We start from the raw sequence: 24,245 nt of genomic DNA on the forward strand, positions 1-24,245 counted from the left end.
TAAATAGAACAATATCATACTGACGGGATCTTTTAAAGTACAGAGTCACGTTATAAGAACCAAAGAAATACAAAAAAGTTGCATATACAAAACACACCAGCAAAAAAGGAAAGATAATACAAACACATTGACGGGATGTTTAAGTACCGAGCCACGTTAAATGGATATCACATAAAACAATCCAACAGTAAGAGTAATATTAATAATAGAACAAAGAAAAATGAAAAAAACAATAAAACACGTTGGTTAGATGATAAACAACATCAGTACGCAGAATATATACATCAAGACAATCATGTATTATTTGTGAAGTTGATACGGAACATTTATCAACAAGGTCTTGGTACCTTCCGATGAACTTTTTTAGAAAAAGGACGAGACGTTCTTTGACATACCCCTGGTTCATCAACTTTCTACCCAGACACTGATGACGTTTTACAAAGTCCGAGTAGGAGCTGCAAGTTCTTGAATATCGAATAAGTTGGGAAATATATATCCCATATGCAGGAAAAGTTGGTATATTGATACTAAGGTGGAGGAAATTTATAATTTCAAAATCAAAATCGTCTCGTTTGTCATAGATTCTGGTACTGAGATGACTGTGTAAGTCAAATTCAAGATGTAAGTCTAAAAATGAGGCGGAGGAAGCCGTGTCTGTTGTTTCTTTAATTTTTAGTTTTGGGGGATATATTAATGGAACCCAATCAGGAAAGTTCGGATTGTTTATGGAAAAAACATCATCAATATATCTGAAAGTGAAATTAAATAATCTGGCTTCTTTGATCTTCTTGTTTTTGACAAGTGTCTGAAGGAACTCCGACTCTATGTGAAAAAAAGAAGAGATCGGCAAGAAGAGGCGCACAGTTTGTTCCCAGAGGAATGCCGACAATTTGTTGGAAAAGTCTACCTCCAAATTCAACAAACATGTTGTCGATAAGAAACTCCAGCAAACTGACCACTTGTTCTTCTGTGTAGCATGTTCTACCTTTTTGTTTGTGGCTATTAACGAAACATGCCTTTAAGTTATGAAATCCCAAAGTAATAAATTTATAGCGTATGGCGATTTTTCAATTTCACATGGGGAATGGTGGTATACAGGGTTGAAAAATCAAAAGTTTTAAAAGAACTTATTTCAGAAAAAGAGCAAGATTTAAAATTGTCTAATAGTTCTTTAGAATTTTTAAGAATCCTTATATGGTTAATACCACTACGCAAGTAAACATCTTATTCTAAGTTCAAATATGTAGTAGTGTCCCTAATGAATTCATTTATGTTTGTGTATACGCTATACATATAAAAGAAATATAAAACAAATAGATAATGTTTTCTCTTTATTTCCAGGTGATAAAAAACAAAAACAAAGAAGACTTGAAGGTAATTATGAGTTCTTTTTTAATCCATATTACTCTACAAAACCTACGTTTTATTTGACTCATGTTTGAAGGGAATAAAAAATATAACTAAGGTAAAGTTTGCGTTACAGACTTACATTCATGGTTCGAGCACACTTCCATAACTTATAAACTAAAAATTTTCAAAATAAAAACGTAAAAGCAAGCTCATACCAAAGCACTGGTCACTCATTGTAAGGTATTTCTATTATGATAATAGTTGATTATTATTATTATCGCTATTTTGTGCATTTTTTTGGATCTTTTTTTAGATACTTTTTCATATCATGCTACTCGCTTTAGATGGAAAATTATTGCTAGAAACTAAAGAGGCACGTGGCGTTGCTAATGAAATTGACATGAAATTGACATCGTCGTCTTTGGTAAAATAACGATAAACAGATTATCATTGGTCATCTCAACTCGATTGCTTTTCTCGCTTTCGCCGTGCCGGCTGAAGCGAGAAAATCAATCTCGATGAGATGATAAACGATAATCATGATAATCTATAATTATATGCTTAAAAAATTGATTGCTGAATGTTTTTTTATTTAACACACAAGTGACTATTATATGATTTAAAAATTGGTAGTTATTTACTTTATGATTTTAAACCTTGATGGTTAATAATTACTTGCAAAATGCAACATTGCAAAATGTATGATTGAATATTTTAGAAGATACAAAAGCACTTATTGGTGCAGATTTCAGAGAAGATACATTCGTGGTTACTAAGGTGGTTTCAGATGGATTATTACTGCTAAATCAAAATGGAGTGTTGTTGATAACAGGACATGCAGGTACAGGAAAAAGTCGGACCGGTCGCCATGTCCTACACATGTTTTGCACTGGCAATGCTTTATACAAATGTATAAAGTTAAATACATTGATTGAATGGGAAGATATGGTCAGTAGAGAAGATAATATTGTGGTTTTACTTGATGACATATTTGGTGAAACAAACTGTATTTATAACAGAGAGAAAGATACACCAATTCTGGACAAGGTTCATGCATATGTATGTAAAGGTAATATTAAAGTCATTATAACAATCCGAGATACTGTTAAACGGCAATGTCAAGAATTGTTTGACGATCATAGGTTATTCAAATTTGACATTATTGATTTAAGTTCCAACAAATATAAGCTTAACTCGAACGAGAAAGAAATGATTCTTACAAAATACATGCAAACAGTTCGTAAATCAGAGTATATAAAAAGTAAAGGATTTGTAGACTGCAATGGTGATCTAATTTTAAAGTCTGCTGAAGCTCGAATTATAATTCATGAAAATCCAGTCAAAGGGTTTCCTTTAGTAATTTATCAGTTCGTTCATAACGACAAATACTTTTATCTTGGAAGTAAATTTTTCGACAGTCCAACAGAATCCATTTTAGAAGAAGTAAGGGCAATAAGATGTAAGGGTGAGGATTTCAGGAAGTTTATGATACAGTATGCTGTTATGGTCTACACAGCAATAAATGGAAACTGTATTAACCCTGATGATAGCTCATGTGTTTTAGAGATTACAGAAATAATTGATGCAATCTACGGAGTAACAATAAAACTGAAAAAGTTCCATATTGCGGATGCAGTTATAGAACTCAAAGGAAGTTATTTAATAAATATCCCTAACCAAAGATCTTACGAATTACACCATCCAACACTCCAGGAAAGTGTCATCATATCATTTGCTCAGGTTGATGAAGAAAATATGAATAAAATTATACCTTTAATCAGTTGGTCATTTTTCCTGAAGATTGTAAAACCAGAACCATATACAGAAAAAGACGGAGAGGTAGTTTTGAGAATTCCAACGAACAGTTATAAACTATTGGCCGATAGATTAGCAGAGTTTTACATTGCAGATTTTACATATTCTTTTGTCAGTGACTTTAGTAATACAGAAATATTCCAACAAACATATCGTCTCCTAATACCTTTTTTATTAGAAGCTTTAGAAAAGGAAGATACCAAAGATAAACATACTGAAAATATGATCAGATCTGGGGAAACATATAGACTTGACAGATATTTTGAAAACACGAAGAGCAAAGAATGTTTTCTTGCTCACTTACTTAATATTGTAGCCAAAACGGATAAATTAGATACATATGATTTTATATTGAAGACATTTAATCAAATAATTCAAACTAGCAACACCCATTATACCAAAGTTTACATGAAATTTGCGTTAATAACATCTTTATATGCGATTTGTTCAATTAAAGATGAACATGATGTTAAAAGTGTTAAAACTACATTGGATATAGTAGAAGAAAACAGAATACCTGTTTTACTTGATCAAGGTGTAATATTAACTAGCATACCAACCATAGCTTCCATGTCTAATGTAGAAGATGCTAGTAAAACATGTGTGTTTCTTACATTATGTATATGGAAAGCATATGAAGTATTCAATATACCTGTGTTGGAGTTCTTACTTTCAAAATACAATCAGACCCCTTTTTATAGTAGTTTGTTTTTAAAGATGGTGTACAGGGATGAATGGATGCAACAAGAGGTCAAATACAAAAGAGTTTTTCGAAAAATGCCATCATTATCTTATAATCCACTTAAATGGCTTATGGAAAGATTTCCTGACCAGGACTTAAATGATGTTGACTTTATCTTAGAGATTGCGTGCAAGTACCTAATGGTTGATACAGTGGAGTACCTTGCAGCTAGATGTAAAACAATTGATACTTTTTCCTGTGTTCTATCTTTTTGGGAAAATAATATCAATGAACATGGCTGCAGTCATTTGACTCATGACCCGTATAACCAAGAACTTCTCAGTTTTCTTTTTGAAAAAGTTGACTTTACCTCAACAGAACTGTTTTCTGTTGTTACTTTATTTTTGCAGAATGTTCGTGCTCCTGATCATATGTATGATGCTTTCGTACCAGTTTGCGTAAATAATACAAACATATTGAATTTGGCTTGCCGGAATGGACAGTTCTATTTTGTTCATCAAATAATGGAAAACTGCCATTTTCAATGTCATCTAGACATCCAGTCATTTTTTATTTCAGCATGTATGAGAACAAACCGACAACTTATAGGTTCCCTACTGGATCTTGATCGTAGATCGATTATTGAGGTGGAAAAGTTGAAAATATTAAAATACATTGTTGGGAAATTTGGACTTGATAATTTGGACATTAATGCTGCATGTCAACAGGCATGTGATTCTAGTATGTTCAAGATTGTTAAATGGTTTGTTCAGAACATTGATATGATTATGTTGGATGTGTATAGCACTATAAATTCAGCTTTAAAGTATGCACAGCCAGATATATTAGTATGCATATTGGAAAAGATTGAAATAGCAAGTTTAGACAAAACAAAAATTTTAAAATCTGTTTCTAAGCACTATAATGCTAAATGTTCTACTATTATATCGATAATAGTAAGCACTATTTGGAATAATAGAGATAAAAAGGAAGAGTTTGAAATACAGGAAATAGTAAGTATTGCTTATGAAAGAAAAGGTTTTGGCTTACTAATGTGCATATGTGATACCTGCAATTTATATTCATCTTTAGACGGAAATACATTGCTCATGTTAGCATGTGGAAATGATAGGGGTCGTCCTCCAACGTTTGATATTGATTACTATGATAATGATGATTATGATTATGGGGATGATTATTTTGATGAGTTGTTATACAAGATGTATCCTGAATATGGAAATATAGGCATGGTAACTTGGATTCTTAAACATTTTAAAATAGACAATTTGGATATTAAATTAGGTGTATTGAGGTTATTAAGTGTGGGCTGGTATAATTGGCAGCACAGTTATAGGAGAGAATCCTTGTGCAATTTAATTGTTTCGCTACTTGAAAAATATTCAAATACAATTAGTACAGAAGAAATACAAGTATTAATGAACAAATCCCTAGAACATAACTACTATGTTCTTGTGAACTGGATTCTGGAAAATATAAGTAATGGCTCATTTGATAAACAAAAGATACTGAACAAAGCTTGTGCAAATGCTGAGATTAAAACCATTAAGATTTTAAGAAAATCTTTCTTTGCTTTGGACATGAATCAAGCAATGATTAATGCATGCACTTCGGCAGTTTCGGTAAGATATTATGAGTATCACAATGAATTAAAGGATTTTAAGGATGTTGAAACTTTCTTGAGTTTGTTGTGGAACGAAATTGATCAAGATTCTATAGATATTGATAGATTAGTGAGTACTGTATGTAAGGAGAAAGCAGTCAATAACAATGTAATGACATGGATTCTTTTAAATCTTCCTCAAGAACGAATTCCTATCAACGAAGTTTTAATAAGTTGTTGTCATCAGAGAGGAATTTCTCATTTGGAGTATATATTTCATACATTTGATAATAAGCAGCTTGACATCAGACAAGCATTTCTTCATGCATGTGGAGAAGTATCAGCTACAAGTTCAATTAGCAAAACATTTGAATATAATAACATTATACTTTTAGACTTTTTGTTTCAAAGGCTCTTCGACCATCATGACAAAGCAGTTAATTTATCTTTTGTTCTAAGAGAATTACCGGAGACGAACAAACATAATGTAATACTATTTTTTCTCGAGGAAGGATTTTGTAAGAACATTGACTTTAAACATCTAATGAATGAAGCATGCTATCATGGACATGTCAAACTAGTTCAGTGGATTTTAGAAAATGGGGTTTATGAAAAACTCAATATACTAGACGCAATGTTTAAGGTGTTTGATGGCATTAAGCATGCTGGGCGTACAAAGAAAAGCACTCCATTTAAAACGCAATGCGTCATGTGTTTAGCATTAATATGGCACTACGCACAGGGTGTAGACATACTTGAAATACTCACTGTAGAAGAAATCATGACAGCATGGTTGTCTGTTTCAGAAACAGATTCATTTGAAGATTATGATTCATATCTATTTGAAGATTATGATTCATATCTATTTGACGATTCATATTCAGATTCGTTTGATGATTTTGTAGAATCCGACGATTTCCTTGACCCGTTGTCAATCTGGTTACAATATATGAAGACCATTAATCAGAGAACGATTTGTCAGTCAGATAGTGTGAAGTAAAAGAATGAAGAAAGCCAAAACTAACATTCACGTCAGAAACAACAAGTATTTGATGGTCGAAGTAAAGACTAAATAAGGAATTACTGTACTGTAGTTTAGGAGTCAATTGACGATTTAACGATCGCAAACGCGACGCCAAGTAAAATATATATTCCCATATATCAAAATTAACTGCAATAAATAAACGTATACAGATAAAAGAACAAAACAATCTCGAATGATGGAAATTATAAAATGATAATAAATAATGACCACTTACCTTTTCACATATCGATGGTAAAAATGCAAAATCATATGAGATTCAGAATCATGCAATGTGATAGACTGGCTATTGATGTGAGGTGTTACTATTTGTGTATACTTACAAATATGTAGCTAATATTTTTTTTATAACTAAATTATATCAAATAATTTCAAACAAATTTATTGTCATAGTTTAAGACACCTCTGCTGAATAATGCCATACGTGATTAAGTTTTGCTTTTTGGATTGATATTTTATAGTGTGTCTTTCTATATTGTAATGTTACAACATTAGGTGAGGATGAAGGTTGGCGCCTGTTTAAACGTTGAAACTTGCTGCATATGTTTTCACATGTCTTAAGTCAGGAACCGGTTTTTTGTTTTTATTTATAGATTAGACCGTCGGATTTTCTGCTTGAGTGCTTTTTTAACTAGTTATTTTTTGGCCCCTTTAAGCTTGCTTTTATGCATAAGCCAAGGCTCCGTGTGGAAGGCCGTACTTTGACCTATAATGGTTTTCTTTTTAACATATTGTGACATGGATAAAGAATTGTCTCATTGACACTCATTTTTCTTTCACAAGTCGTTAATTATTTTTACATCATATACGTCATACGTCTATATTGCTATGGTTTTGGGAATAAAAGCCAAACCTGCTTTTGAAATTATGTTTTATCATCACAGGCATAGATTACCTTTGCTGTATTTGGCACAACTTATATGAATTTTGAATCATCAATGCTCTTCAACCTTTGTACTTGTTTGGTTTTATACATATTTTGATATGAGCGTCACTGATGAGTCTTATGTAGACGAAACGCGCGTCTGGCGTACTAAATTATAATCCTGGTACCTTTGATAAATATTCAAGCCATGGCTGCCAGCTTTGTCAGTAAATCAAAATTTCTGATAATTTGTTTTAAACCAGTGACCCTAAGGAATATTCAGTTTATAGGTTTAGAAATATTAGGCTCTGAAGTTTCAAAGGAAAATACTTTGAAATGAAGGCAAACATAATGAACACATTGTGTAAAATGTCTTTAAAGAGCAAGAACTCCTCCAGGGGTCATTTGACAATTTTTGTCATATTATTTGTTTTTGTAAATTTTTCTGTTTACAATTTGCAATTATCTTCAATAATCTTATAGATAATAACCATAAACTGCAAAATTTCCTTAAAATTACCAATTTAGTAGCAGCAAACCAACAATGGGTTCGGTTTGTCTGAAAATTTCAGGGCTGATAGATCTTGACTTAATGACCAATTTACCATATTTCAGATTTGTTCTATTTTTGAACTAAATGCCATGTTTGTTCAATGCATGAAAACCTGGGATAAAGTTCCTTAACTGGATAACTTAAGGAATTTTCAGTTAAAGTTTGAAGGTATTTAATCCAGTAGTGTCAGCGGAATCCTAAAATAATTTATCCTGACGTAAGACGAGGATGACAAATGGTGTCAACAGATGATAGACAACGATTGACGCCAACTGATGGCATTTACTCACATGTTAATTTGACGGCATCCTTCATTAATTTGTAAGATCGTCTACGATAGAGAATATGGCTGATCTGTAATATATATCTTCATAGCTTATATATCATGTACTGTGTTACAACACTAGATAAAATACTGACGAGAAAAATGTAAATTTGAATCACTTTGATAGCCGCTAGTGTAAATACCAAATTTGAAGATAGTCGGTAAGATACATTCATTACACGGTGTGCTTGTGACCTTATACGATATATATGGGGTCAGTAAATTTCATGTGAAGATTCGACATTCGCTCTCACTCCATATGGAATTTACTGAACCCACATATATCGTAGTAGGTCAATGATACACCATGTAACTAATAATATATATTCTCAAACATATTATATCCTTGATGTAGTACTATTGAAGTAGGTATGATGCTTTGTGTATTATAATCACCTTTATTTTTTGTCAAAGTATGTCAACAATTGTGAAATGACTTTTATAAAAAGTGACTCTATTCCTTATGAGTTGAAGGAACGAAATTTATTTTCATTAATGTATACTGACAATATGGTTTTTTTTCAAAAACAATATCTGGTTTACAAACGTTATTTGTATGATTATACCTCCAAATGGTCACTTAGTGTAAATGAGGCAAAAAAAATGATTTAAGAAAGATTGGAAAAATACATGACAATAAAAAATGTTATTTTAGTATCTGGGAAATAGAAATTGTAGATAAGTTTAGTTATCTTGGTATTTTGTTAAATTTTGAATGGTGAATATAATCTGTTACAGCAGAAACTATATGAAGAGGATAGAAAAGCTGTTTTTGCCTTGTGGAGAAATGTAAAAAATATGTATTTGAATTTGAACTTTACTTTCACATTTTGATATTTAGCTTAACAGTGTACTTTGTTATGGTTGTGAAAGTGTGGGTGCTCATAAAGCACCAGCTACAAGGATGATACGTTTGGGCTTTTGTAAAAATATTACGAAAGTAAAAAGCGCTTCGTGGTAAGTCATGATGCACTTTGAGCTATGATGTAGATTCCCATAATGGCACACCAGAAATGTAGAATTTTTAAGTACTTGTTTAAGCTGTTATGTACCACAAATTGTATTTTGAAAAAAAAAGCCCCTACTGATTGTATTATGATTATTTACAAAAATTTCAAAATAATAAGACAAATTTGTTTTATTCCATTAAAAATTAGTTTCTTAGTATAGGTTTAGGTGATAATTGGTAAACTCAAAATTTATTTTTAGATAGTATTCTCCCCGGTCCTTTTTCCTTGATAATGAAACAACGCCGTTTTGATTGTCCGAGACAATATTTAGTTAAATGAACAAGTTATAGATATATGGTTTTAAATATTACTCGTGTAAACAAATTCCAGTTTTCACAATTAATGAGTTCTAATAATCTAAGATAATTATGTAATTTGGATAAATTTATATTTCGTGCACAAGCAAATTAAGATCTAACATGTTATAATATGTTTCACACTACCTTCTGCTATGTATATATACGTTTTGTAGTTTATATATGTTGTATGCCTGTCGTTGTTCTGACGTTTGTAAATAAAGATAGTATTTTCTTATTCATTATCATAGAATAACGATAATTCTGATTTATTAAGAATAGAAACACACACATTTGATTACATGTTTGTTTATTCATTTATTTAAAACATAATCATTATTCATATTTCTCAACGTTATATGCATTGTCTTGTCGCTAAATTTTCTTTCTTCTATCTGAATTAATATTTATTTCGCTACTTGACTCTTCTTATCGCTTTTTGTCGATATTTTTTTTTTAGACCCGTCAGGATATTAAGTATGAACATGTAAGGCAATATACATGAAATCTAGGTGTGTATTTGTGAATAAAGTAATTTAAAAGAGGGACGAAAGATACCAGATGGACAGTCAAACTCATAAATCGAAAATAAATGACAACGCCATGGCTAAAAATGAAAGAGACAAACAGACAAACAATAGTACACATGACACAACATAGAAAACTAAAGAATAAGTAACACGAACTAGCTATCTCCGTCATGTTTATTTTGAATAATGCTGTTGAAAGAATTCGGATACCTTAAAGGAATTTACAAACATGACACCACAAGTAAAAGGTTAATGTGATGATCTTTATTTTTAATTAAAAGTCTATAATTTCGACAGTTCTCATAAATTTAGGTTTTATCACTCAAGGTACACACCAGATACATCTCACATATGTGAAACCACTCAGGAACCCTTATAGGAGAATACCATCCTCGCTATCTGACCAGGTATGGGAAAATATACAAGACATAAAAAAGCAGGTGCTATTCGGGAGTTAAGTTGTCATTTCTCGAGAAACGGAGTGTATGCACCCATTACGGTTCGTTACCTTTCTAAATTGAATTAAGAAAATGAAAAATAAATATTATTTGAGTCTACAGAAACCTGTTGTGAATAGATCATACATTTGTCTGTCAACAAGATATTCGCTCAGATTATTGGAAGTGTGGGGCTGACAATGGGTTAATGAATCAGACAAACGAGAATGCATTTGATAATTATTTCACTCACTGATCCTTGTTCCACATTAAAACTTGACTGTCCCTCTGGTATCTTTCGTCCCTCTTTTGCAAGAAAGATATCAAATATCTTAGTTTATTTGTGTCTTTAATGTCTATAAGTGACAGAAAAATTTCACCACAAACTAGCCCACTGTTAAAATATGTGAAGGTTCTGATAAAGCCTTTGAGGGTACACCATACTATAGATTTATAAACGATGACCTATAAATTAAGTTTAACCAAATGTGCCTAAAAGCCTCATTTCAAAATGTCGAAATGAAAATGCTGAATAAAATTCTTCAATAGACACTGTAGTATTAACCGTCTAGTTACGTGAGGGTATTCCTAAATCGTAGCAAGAACCCTTCCGGAGCACTTGATATCACATCGATTTAGGTTGGTGTTGCGCAGTCTTTTGGTATGCTCTTTTTAAAAATATTTTTGGTCATTTGGTCCGTTGTCCCTTCGTAATTTGTTTTCCTATTATGTGTTTGAATATCCCTTTCGTCTCTACTTCCTAATATTTGGTCAACGATGGGTCAAGATTTTAACTGGCGTTTAACCTGATCCCAGTGATTACTGCTAGCTCACTCAGAAAGATCCCAGTACATACTTACATGTAAGTTACTTACTTAGTTAAAGAGTTTAATTTTGGTAATAAAACAGCAACCAGTGCAGTAAAGTTAAAAACGGAACAGATCTATTAAAGGTACGAAATTGTAACCTTTAGAAAGGTGGAGCTTTTTCTAAAAGAAAGTGGTATTTAATTGTAAGCATAAACATTAGAACAAAACAAAACCACATCAGTAACAAAACACAACAATTTCTGTGTCTTCGTTAATGTGACCATTTCTTATTGTAATGAAATACGTGAAGTTTTATTAGCAACGGCTCACTTTAACGCTGTGGGTGAGTTCTAGTTCATTTAAAAAGCAATTATCTGTAATGACCAAAATTAGCTGGAAATGCATGGTTGCATATTTTTTAAATTTCAACATAAATTTGAAGGACCACCTAATATATGTTGAAAAACATAACTTTGATTCATTGAAATGTTTTGGTTACCATGGTTACGGCATGCAAATTTTCCTTACTCCACATTTCCTGTGAAAATATAGCTTACATACTACAAAGATGTATTTTGATGCTTTCTCTAATAAATAAATCTCCATGACTGGTTCCATTTATCAGAGTGATATCCAAATAATTCTTAAATTTGGAGAAAGAAAATTTTATGCAAAAAAAAATAAGTTTGTTGGCCCATGAAACTTAGTAATATGACCTAGATTCGGTCCAGCTCACCTATTTTTGAACACAAAAAAAAAATATTTTGTCAAAATCAGAAGAATTAATTCTTTTTCCCATTTGGAAGAAAAAATATAAAACTACATATTTCAAAACAAAAATTGGTGGGGTCTATGCTTATTTAGAAACATTGGCCTATTGAACTCCCCCAATTTCCCTCATTTTCAACAAGAGTTATTTCCCCTTGCAGAACTCTTCAGTGTAAAAGTCAGTAAGGAGTGTGTGTCTGGCAGACACAATCTGAACACTATTTTTTAAAGCAAAACATATTATCCATACTTAATGTCTTGGAACATTTGTTAATTTTCAAAAGAGATCCTAGTTAAAATCCATATGAGGAGCTGTTGAAACAAAAGTAGAAAAACATTGATTTGTAAGTGACTGGCATGAGTTGTAAATTTAAAGCTAGTAAATATTCAGGTGTAGGGTGTGATGGACAAATTATTCTACTAGCATCTGTACAGTCGGACGATGCAGATCTACTGTTATCTGAAATCGGTCTGTTAAACACCTACAAAACAGAGGAGTACACCATTTGTGGTGAACATTTCAAGTATATAAAAGAAGAAAATCGTCTTTCATGGGTCAGGAGAAAGTGCTGCATTCCATCCTCAATTTCAGCACACAAAAGTGTGGCTAAAGGAGACAGAAAAATAACAAAAGATGTCATGTATAAAATTCTTACTACAACTGGACTTGTAGTGCCTATTGGTGCACGTAAGTAGTTTTATATTTATAATTTATAACATATACTTCATTTCAAGAGGGGGGTCGGAGGGGTCCTGATCCAGAAATCCCGGGCGTAAAAACATGAAATCCTGAGGTCACGAATTTTAAGAAATTTAAATCCCGACATCCTGAACTTTAAAAAGAAAGGGTCAATCCCGAAATTACAAGCTTAAAAACACCTGATCCCGATGTCCCTTAAAAGGTCATGCCGCCCCTCTTTCAAGAACATATTAATTTATAGTTAAATTCTTTAGTTTAACAATTTCCCAATTTTTTTTAATAAGAGGCCAGGCTTTTTTTTAAATTTTATACAAGAGGGAGGGTTGCAGTTTTTCTTCTCTTTTTTTTTTTGTCCCCCTACAATAAAAAAAATAATTTTAGAAAAAAAGGGGGATCCAGTAATGTTTTCCTTGACACGAAGAAAAAAAGTGAAATCTAGTATCTACTAAATCAGATACACATCTAGTAATGTAGTCTTACTCTTTCAATTTTACAGATACATTAATTGTGAATATGCTTAAAAAATAAACAAATGAACAAATACTTTATGTTTTTGACACCTTTATTGCCTTTCATAATTTCACATGACTGTCAAGGTTACATGTAGCTATAATGAGAGATGAGAAGTTGGATTTAAAGTTCAAAATTTTATATATAGTTTATCAACATGATCAAAGTATGGAAGTCTGTTTAATACTTTTGCCTCTTTTCTGTGTAAACTGTTGGCTGTTTTTGTTCATTGTAAAGAACTAGGAGAAAAAACTTCAACCTTAGTAGGGAAGGATTTTTGTTATTTGTGAAATATTGGTGCTAGTTTACTTTTTACTATTGTACTGTGACATGTGTGATGACAATATGTTTAACAGCCGACCAACAATTTTGGATGAGACACAGACACCACACATACTCTAAATTCTCAAATGTACAATGTCATATATGAATGGAACAAAACAGATACTTACAGAGGTGTATTGTAACAAAATAAATTGAAAGGACCTCAGAGCTATACCAACTTATCTTAATCTTACACATTATGACTTTTTCTTATTTCCTAGTACTAAATGTATTCACAAATAATTAATATATATACATAATCATGTAAACTGTATTTTTTTCCCAGCAATTTGCACAAACTGCAGAAAAGAGTTGTCAGTTAAACCAGTAGAGACTATTTGCCATGAATCTTATGCAGTAAGTTATTTACAAAATGTATTGTTTACAAAAATTATACCAGTTGCACATTTTACTTGTTTCGGTCTCATATTTGTTGTTCATAAATTATTTTGTTATAAACTAAGTAGGCTGTCAGTTTTCTTATGTTTTCACAGTTGTCAGGATGAAACCTTTTATTTGTTCAACAATGTTCAACTACATGTACCTGTATATGGTATGGGTGTTTTACAAATTGTAAACAGTAAGTATGTTTTATTACATAATTATTTAACATAATATATTCATTTTATTATATAGATTTAGTAGTTTCATTTGCAGTAATAACACACTTATTTTATGCAAAAATATTAAAAAAGGAACATAGTTTATAAGAAGAAAGATGTTTCTCTTGTTTATACAATTTGAATATATAGTTGTGGATATATATTAGCATACATGTTTATTTTTTTTATTAATTGTACATGTTCATCTTAGAGTCAACAATTTTAAAGTGATATTATAAAACTTATACAATCATATGCAAATGTGAAATAGCAAAACTGTTCATTTATTTTAGGATACTAGTACATAGGTGTATTTGGGCCATTTTTCTCTAAATAATATTTTTATTTATTTTTGTAGGAGTGTGCCACATCATGCATTGCTGAGGAAAAACGAGAACGACACACTATTGTTGAGGTTAATATAAATTTAGCTACAAATAAGCATTTGAATCACAGCCTGAACAGTAAATAATGCTTGTAATTGGAACTTGTGTATATATATGTACATTTAAAAAAGAAGATGTGGTATGATTGTCCATGAGGGAACTCTTCACAAGACAAGAAACCAAAGTTAACAACTATAGGTCACTGTATGGCCTTCAACAATGAGCAAAGACCATACTGCAATATATTTATGTAACTTAAATATTAGTGAGCTTCTAACTCAATTGATTAAGACATCCATTTCTTTCATATATACAAGTTGTCAAGTTTTCTATCACTTTTACAGGTAAATTGTTTTTCTGATGCTGATAGTGAAAGCCAGCCAATATTCAGCCAAGACTCTGAGGCTTCTGTGTGTGGCATTGGAAAACTTGAGAAGCTTAATGCTTATCTTGAAATAACAAATGTTTCTCCAATAAAAGAAAAGACAACACCATTAAGTACTTCCTGTGAGAAAACAAGAAAAAAGTGTGTATCCAAAGCATTGGAGTGCCTTACTGCTATTTGCAGCACAATATGCCCAGGTGAAGGGGAAGAATTGGAAACCATGGTTTTAAAGGCAAAACAAACTCTTCTTAATGAAAAGGTAAGAATTTAAATTGCAAATATGGCAGTTAAACATAATAACCAAAAATCTGTAGTTAAAACAATTGTCCCTGAATATAGAACAAATCAATTGGAAATTAGCCTTTTTAAAAATACCTATAATTGCTTACATCTACTATGTTTGAAACTTGGTGGATAGTTGTCTAATTGGCAATTATACCACATGTCTTTTTTATATTTTTGAATTGTATTAATGATGTATGACCCCATTACTCTGATGATATCTATATACGTCTGTACATGTACATTACAATTAAAATATTGTTTTTCTAGAACTCCTTATTATATATCTAACTGATCCTGTAATAACATAATTATTGTGTTTTGATGTGTCATAGATTTAGTGTTGATATTGCCTTTATTGACCTAGGCTCAGTCTCATTCAGTGTTGGTTCTTTATGTGGAATCTCACCATATATGTATGTACATATATATAATATTGACTCACGTTTCTAAAAATTTTCTATTGTTACTATTATAGATTACAACATTAGATCAAACTAGCTTTATACTGAAGGAAGTGTATTTACAAGCTGAGTCTTGGACTTTACAGAGGCAAATACTGTCTATTATTTGCAAGGACAGAACTTTTGGAGAGATTAAGGAAGTAAGATCATTTAATTATAGAAATAAAAAAAAATTGATACTAGCTGCTTTGTGTAAATTATTATTATGATTTAGAGTAATTTCTTGCAATTTGCTTGGCTGATATTGTCCTAATAAATTTCAGTACAATTTTTAATTAAGTCAGTTGGAATTATCTCCCTTATACTATTGACCTAATAAAATTTAAATAAAAATGAATTGCTTTATAGTCCTTATATTTAAAATTTTTCACGGTTTTAGATAAAATATTAAAAAGGACCATTGAAGTGTATTTTCAGGAATTTGCAGAGTATCACCAGAATGCCAATCAATAACTTTGTGGAAAGGCATGTGATATAAGTCGAAGCATGTGATAAACTTTTCATATCAGCTCGCTAAGCGCCAATTTGAAAAATACGGATTTTACGTGAATTAAATGATAACAATCATACAGTAAAGATCATATGTTATTTAGTCTAAGTATAGGATAAATATATATATATATATATGTATAGGCATCTATTACTACAGTTATGTGTATGCCATAAAAGACTATTTATATTCTCAAATATTTAGAGGGTTATGGTTCATGATTAATTTCCAAAAATAATTCATTTTATGGGTTTAATAATAGTCAAAGAATAGATCTTTATTTAGAATTTTGGATGATTTTTGCCAATAAAAAAAATGCAGTTATCAGATCCTAATTCAGATGTTATATTATTGACAGGAAATAATTTACTTTCTAGACTTACAGACAGTTGTATTAAAACATAAATTTCCTGGCAAAATATTAAAAATATTTTACTTTATCACTTTTTTTCAGTTATTACCAAATGTGTCAGCCTGGAAGTTCAATAAAGCCAAGCACCATACAAACGATGTTGGATGTGGTATGCCAGTTGCACTTGACAAAAAATGTAGGAACAGGGTAGACAATGAAAAACTTGAACATTTTATTGACTACATACTGTCATCTAACATTATAAAGGATTTGCCTTATGGGACAAAGACCATGAAACTTTCTTCAGGAGAGGTTGTTGAAGTCCCAAACCTGATAAGAAGCCTAGCACCATCTTCACTGATAACACAGTACACACAATACTGTGAAGCAGAAGATATCAAACCATTAGGTATAATAGAATATTAGAGTTTGCATATTTTTTCTTTGAAATGTTTTGATTTTGCTAATCAGAGATAAAAGGACACTTAATAAAAATTAAGTTGAACCTCTATATAATAACTACATTAATATTAATTTTATCTTCCTCCAACTCAAAATTGGATCTTTACGATTCACAATTTATACTTCATTTTACAGGATCCTCAACATTATACAAGATTTTAAATGATTGTTCTGCATCTGTACGAAAATGTATAGAGGGATTAGACTACTATGTGGCTGAGGGGGGAAGATCTTTCCTAGACCTGGAAAACATTATAGAAAAATTAGAGATCACTGATGAGAGAAAGAAAGAGATGATTTCATGTCTTCTTAGTGGTAAAAGCTATCTAAAGTCAGACTTTAAGGTAATATATATAGAGTATGCACATATAAACCAGAATATTTAGAACAATGATATTGGAAATTTGTAAAAAAAACAACTTGAATGGCTAATAAATCAGAACATGGGCAATATGTTCCTCATAACTTCATATTAAACTAAGATTTATTTGTGGCAAGCCATTGTCTTTTCTATTCTAACTTTAAGTTATTTCATATGATATAAAAGATATATCATATAATATGTAAGATATCTCATATAATATGTAGGATATGTCATATGATTTATAACATTTCTATATCTCAATTAATATAGTTTTTATGAGATACATTGTATTAATTTACTTATAAAATTTATTATATATTACTTTATAAGATATAAAGATATCTTCTTTAAAACTTTTTATATTTAAGATAACTTATTGATATTTTTTATGTAGGATATCTATCTTATATAGTTTATAATCTATATCATAGGGAGAGTTTATTAGTAATCTCATGTAATTTGTAAGATATAAAGAAAATTATATGAGATAGCTTATAAAATATATGAGATGTGCTGGCTGATTTACCATCCGACTTTAGAGGAGATATGTTAAAAAGTAGCAACTAAACATATATGATCTTTACAAGATCAAGTATTTATTTTATGCCATCAGTCATGAAACACAAAAATTAACATAAGTTTCTAGAATCAAATTAATGCTTGTTGATATACATGATATATGTTATTTCTTCAAAAATTGTCAAATATTGACTTTAATTACAAGAACAAATTATTTTGATAGGTTCACATAGAGGCTGAATCAAATATAGCAGATCATTGCAGACTTTTTGCATTGAGTGAAGGTGAAGAGCAGTGTGGTCACAGTCATACAGAAATTTGTCTGCAATGCAGAAATCTTGATGAAATCTTGAATGAAATTTCCACAATTGTTCAGAGTGTCAACTGGGAAAACAAAGATGCAGTACTTTTTCAGGTACTATACATGTTTTTTCTACTGTAAAATAATTAGAACATGATTGCATCATTATGTAGTTATGATTTAGAATGTTCTTGAGGCATGTTTTTAGTACTCCCTTTTTGATCATTTGTAAAGTAGGTTATCTTTCAATCAGTTTAATTGAGGTCTGGAACTGACATGTCAATTAACTGCTAGTAGTCTGTTGTTATTTATGTATTATTGTCATTTTATTTATTTTCTTCTGTTACATCTTTTGACATCGGACTCAGACTTCCATGAACTGAATTTTAATGTGCGTATTGTTATGCATTTATTTTTCTACATTGGCTAGAGGTATAGGGGGAGGGTTGAGATATCAAAAACATGTTTAACCCCGCCACAATTTTGCGCCTGTCCCAAGTCAGGAGTCTCTGGCCTTTGTTAGTCTTGTATGATTTTTAATTTTAGTTTCTTGTGTATAATTCGGAGTTTAGTATGACGTCTATTATCACTGTACTGGTATACATATTTTTAGGGTCCAGCTGAAGGACACCTATGAGTGCGGGAATTCTCGCTACATTGAAGACCCATTGGTGGCCTTCGGCTGTTGTCTGCTCTATGGTCGGGTTGTTGTCGCTCTGGCACATTCCCCATTTCCATTCTCAATTTTATCATTATGTCACTTCATTGAGAGAGGTTTTCCTTTATATTTTTTTAATATTTTTGTCTGATGAATGCAGTGTTTAAATTGATATTTGATTACAAGTTGAATTGCTTAAAGTATAACCACTTTTTATTTATTAATTTTCCATCAGGTTGAATCAGCTGTTGATAGCATTACAGACTGGAAAGCCCATATAATGAGATCACGAAACCAAGAAGATGCAAGGTTAGATCTTGTACGAGATTTGAAAAATGGACAAGTATTAGTGACCCGTGATTGGGCAATGAAGATGTTGCCAAGAAAGTATAGGGAGGGTCAAACCGACTGGTTTGCAAAGAAAGGCATGAACTGGCACATAGCCGTGTCTGTTTTTAAAGAACAGGGATGCATCAAAAACTTCACACATGTGCATATATTTTCAGCTCAGGTATGATTCTATATTTTTACTTGCTAAAATACCATTTAATTCACTCACCAATTTTTGAATGTTAGTTTTAGAACAACACGTAAACTCACATACAGTGAAACAAGAAAAAATGTGTAGGAAATAATTGTCAGGAAGCAGAAAGAATTAACATGTATACGCACACAAGTGCTGCAAAGAAAAAATAAAATAAAGTTTAAAAACAAACATTTTTGCATATTTATTGTTTCAAATTTAAGTTTAGAAATATGTGTCTTGTTATTATTAGTCTTATTACATGTATTAATTAAGTCCACATTTTGTTATTCAGATATCTCAAGATTCCCCTATAACATCATCTCTGATCAAAGATACTGTTGCTGATCTTCATACCTTGATACCAGATATTCAAGAAATCCACATATATTCAGACAATGCAGGATGCTATAAAAACACATTAATGATGGCTTCACTCAGAAGAGATGTTGGCAATAAAATCAAATCGTACAACTTTTCAGAAGCTCAGGATGGCAAAGGTATGATCTGCAGCATTTATTGTATACACTTGACAAAAAATGCATATAATAAATTCACTCTTGAGTCATTTCAAAATTTATTTTGTTTTAAAACTTTACATTATAAAAACCGCTTACAGAAAATTGGCAAAATGTCTAATGAATTTCTTTACAAATTAAAGTTAAAATGATGACACTGTCTGCATATTTCTGTGCAGATACTAAATTAATTTGCTTAATAGTTGCATTTTGTTTCTTTATTTTAGGGCCATGTGATCGTAGAGCCTCCCATATTAAGTCAGTTATCAAGCGATACATAAATGAAGGTCATGATGTTACTTCAGCTGAAGAAATGAAAGTAGTATGTATATATATTAAATTTGTAAATATATCCAGTAATTTTGATATCTCATCATTTTTATATGACCGCAAAACAACTTAATAAATATTTCTAGTAGTATATATTGGTATTACTTTGTTGTTATCATCCTCGTCGTCCGAAGACATTTGGTTTCCAGACAATAACTTTAGTTTAAGGGCATGGATTTTTTTACTAATAACTTGTGTTTAAGTGTATGGTGCTCTCTATGCTGGGATTGAGTTTTGTGGTAATTGGTCCAAAAAGGGGTGGGGGAGTATTTTTTTCCAAATTCTTTAAAGGGTTCATATTTTTTTTCAAATTTCAAATTTTTTTAAAGTTTCAAGAACAAATCTTCAATTGCACAGTTATTGCACAATAGACTTGTTAAATCTTTGTCCACATTTATTTTGTGTCAGAAACCTATAATATATCAACAATTTGATCACAATTCAAATTCACAGTATCAAGCTTGAATATTGTGTCCAAATTTGCCCCAAATGTTTAGGATTTAATCTCTGCAGCCGTATCAGGCTGTGCTCAGGGAAGCATTATATTCACATGTAAAATGCAATTGTTTTGTATGATAATTTTTAGCATGCAAAAAGAAATTATTTAAAGTAAACAAACTTCATAAGTCTTTTAAACTATGAATTGATGGACAAACTTCAGTGACAAAACAGTGCTAAATAGTTCAGTGATTTCTCTTTTCCTGTAGTTGTGTCTGTTTAGACATACACTATATTTGGTTCTGTACAGACACAAGTGGATGTCAACTTTGCTACGAAATTAATTCATCATAAAATAAAAACCCTACTAATGTATTATGTGTCTTATATAAATGTGTTTTCAGACACATCCATAATAATACATGTATCAACAATGTATATTTTTTAGGCCATAGATGCAAGACAAAATGGTCAATTTAGAGTTAAAGTTGTGGACACAGTAACCGTTATCGATGGTGAAAAAAACAATACCAAATCAATTGCAGGAATTACCCAACTCCATAACTTTCAGTTTGAGTCTGATGGATTGAGAGTATGGAAAGCGTACAAAATAGGAAAAGGTAAAGGGTTCTGTGAATTACATAAAGATACTTTCTCATATACCAGTATAAATAAGAAGATATGGTGTCAGTGTCAATGAGACAACTACAAAAAATGTATCCATCTAAGTCCCAATGTATAAAAAAATAACAATTATAGACCTGTCAAAGTATATCATGCTTTATCAGTAATGTTTTAAGAAGTATTTATAATTCAACCCAATAATTTGATCACTTTAACCTTGAAACAACTCAAGCTTTTGTGGCCATATATTGTCCATCCATCTGTCCCTCACTAAGCCATTACCAGTCATAAAAGTAATAACTGTAAGCATATATAGTGTGACCAATATTTTCTGTATGAATGACTTGATGACTTTGCTAAGTGTTTCATTTACATTTAAGGGTATGTTATCATTTAGCTCCTATTTGTAGAAAACATATTTGTTTCATTTATTTTAGGACAACTTATTCCTTGGAAATCACTTGGGTCTCCACCAAAGCCAGCTGAACTTCTCATAAAATTGAACTGGACAAATGAGGAAACTGTCAGCAGATCTTTGAGTACTGAAGGTAAGGAACCCTAAATAATAATGTTGCATTCAGCTGGCAGTATGTTATAATTGAGAAAATATTATATCAGATAAGGAGAATATTTCCTACTGGATGAGATAAGCATTGCACTAATGTTGTGATTATTATACTGAATGTCAGTGGCTAAATTTTAAATAGATGTCATGATCTAAAATGAAACCTAAGTGCATTTACCAACTTTATTAAGTTTGTAACATGACCCTAGAACTAAGACATAGAGGAAAGATACAGATAACTTGTAAATGTGATTCATAAAAGCAGACAAAGATGCCTAAAAACAACTTTGAGTGGGCCTTCAAAATGTTCAATACTTTGACAACCTAAAGAAAAAGACAGATACAAGCACACAGGAACACATAAAGACATGCACATATATACACAAATATGAAAACTAAAGCTTTGACACTATTAACATAAAGTGATAATGCTCCTGGACAGGAAGGTAATTTCTGCTCAGCCTGTGATAACACTCATTTTAATAAATCGCCTAATTAATTGTAGGCTTGAGTAATGTATTTGACAGTTTTATCCTTTTTTTTAAAGATGAAGATCTACACCCTAAACCAAAGAGAAGGAAAATTTCGTATGATTGTCCTAAAGATGGCTGCATCAAATCATTTAGCTCTAATGAGACATTGGATAACCACCTTCTGCTGGGAGATTGTAACTATGTACAAGTCATTTCTGTTCATGACAAGGCTAAAATTATGTATGGCACAAAAGTAAATAGCCTTTTCATTAATACCCATTCAGTGTCAATACCATCAGACTCAGTTGTAGGAGAAAGTGGGCTGCGTCAGGGATGGGCTCTGAAAACCAAGAAAAAAAGAGTAATTTTCAGTGAGGCTCAGCGAAAATACATGCACGATAGGTTCTATGCAGGAAAAAGAACTGGCAGTAAGGTAGATCCTTTTAGAGCTGCAGAGGAAATGAGAAATATGAAGGAAGAAGATCAGTACCTTTTCAAAAGGAATGACTATTTGACTGGACAACAAATTTCGTCCTATTTTTCAAGACTTGCAATGAAAGACAGGAATTCTGAACCTGGGGATTTTAAATCAGCTGAAGAAGAAGACAGCAAACATGAACTGAAAATTAAAATTTTGCAGCAAATTTCTAAATAAGTCCCAATTTAACTAAATTCTAATGCTACTTATTATCTTATCTGTTATTTGTCAATTTTACACTTTAAAAAGATTTATTAAAGTTTTCAGTTTGGGCTGAGTTAGGCCTCTGAACAAATTTAGTTATTTTATACAACTTCTGAAAAAATAATTAAGTGATTAATATTATTTATGTGAGAAGACATCTAAAGATTTATGTTCCATGTTGGAGACCATAAGGTAACATAAAATTGTTTTCATCATGATCAACAACATTTGGTTTTGGATGTTGATTTGTTTCATTGGCAGTCATAATTTTTTTTATTGTTATATTATTAAACAAAAAGTGTTGACCTATATGCAATAGACACGAATTAATACAGACAAGATATAATATAGAATAACATGAAAATGTTTCACACAAAGTTTATTTATATGATGTAAAGAGGCAGTTAGAAATAGACTTGCCAAGCATTTCTATCAGGTTACATTATGAGTGTAAAACCATCTGTGATCTCTATATTGCAAAACTCAAATTGATCATCAACCATATCCCATCAAAAAGTAGTTAAAACTCAGATTCTTTAGAAGAGTAAGAAGTTTATTTTGCTTTTTAAAGTCACCTGTTTGTCAAGTTCTGTTAAAAAAACATGATCATAGAGAATTTGATAAAGGTCGAATGAAAAAATCAAGGGAAACAAGAATTTTAAAGTTGATGTTAGTATTGTTGCTATGGTGATATAGCTGTTTCTATGGTATATTTTACATAGCAGTTTATCAGTATTGAAATATGCATCTATCTAAATATTATCTATAAATAAAAAAAGAAATTTCATTCATTGTTATCTTTAGGAATTTTTGTATTCATATAAATTACTTGTTTTTTTGAGAAAAAATATGTTACTATGGTAACAATATGTTGCCATGCACACAAAATAAGGCATTCCCTTAATTTTGAATCTTTTTTCTTTATAATTTGAAAACCACACAGTGATCCATATAACTACTGATCAATTATATAAGCAATTGTGAAAAAAAAAATTTAAAATAAAGATTTTGGTTGTATTGGCTTAATTTGACCTAATTCCAATTTATGCTATTTTTAGCATGATTTTTAATGGATCATCCATCGAGACCCCACTTTTTTTTTTTTTTCTGAATTTATTAATGATATACCTACTTGGTGAACAAAAGATCAATTCCAATTTGTTTTGACAACTTTTAGTAAAATTAGTTTA

At 31.0% G+C, this 24,245-nt stretch overlaps 1 protein-coding gene across 1 annotated transcript; it reads left to right on the forward strand.

The window, feature by feature from the left end:
• Positions 1 to 11,714: 11,714 nt before the first annotated feature.
• LOC143075121 (uncharacterized) lies at positions 11,715 to 23,842 on the forward strand. Its single transcript, XM_076250428.1, has 14 exons — positions 11,715 to 12,791; positions 13,924 to 13,994; positions 14,598 to 14,654; positions 14,970 to 15,269; positions 15,771 to 15,896; positions 16,701 to 17,007; positions 17,196 to 17,404; positions 18,167 to 18,358; positions 19,138 to 19,413; positions 19,721 to 19,925; positions 20,171 to 20,265; positions 21,160 to 21,331; positions 21,773 to 21,883; positions 22,448 to 23,842. Exons 1-14 carry the CDS (start codon positions 12,461 to 12,463, stop codon positions 23,026 to 23,028), a joined length of 3,033 nt encoding a protein of 1,010 aa, XP_076106543.1. The 5' UTR covers positions 11,715 to 12,460; the 3' UTR covers positions 23,029 to 23,842.
• The last annotated feature ends 403 nt before the right edge of the window (positions 23,843 to 24,245 follow it).

Source organism: Mytilus galloprovincialis, chromosome 5 (assembly GCF_965363235.1).
Source record: "Mytilus galloprovincialis chromosome 5, xbMytGall1.hap1.1, whole genome shotgun sequence".
Classification (NCBI taxonomy): domain Eukaryota; kingdom Metazoa; phylum Mollusca; class Bivalvia; order Mytilida; family Mytilidae; genus Mytilus; species Mytilus galloprovincialis.

Bases quoted from the DNA above. Each gene is read 5' to 3' on its own strand.
- LOC143075121 (XM_076250428.1), top strand. From the start codon at position 12,461: ATGAGTTGTAAATTTAAAGCTAGTAAATATTCAGGTGTAGGGTGTGAT. The intron at 13,995-14,597 runs GTAAGTTATTTA...TTATTTTTGTAG, and splicing joins TTTGCCATGAATCTTATGCA to GAGTGTGCCACATCATGCAT. The intron at 17,405-18,166 runs GTAATATATATA...TTATTTTGATAG, and splicing joins ATCTAAAGTCAGACTTTAAG to GTTCACATAGAGGCTGAATC.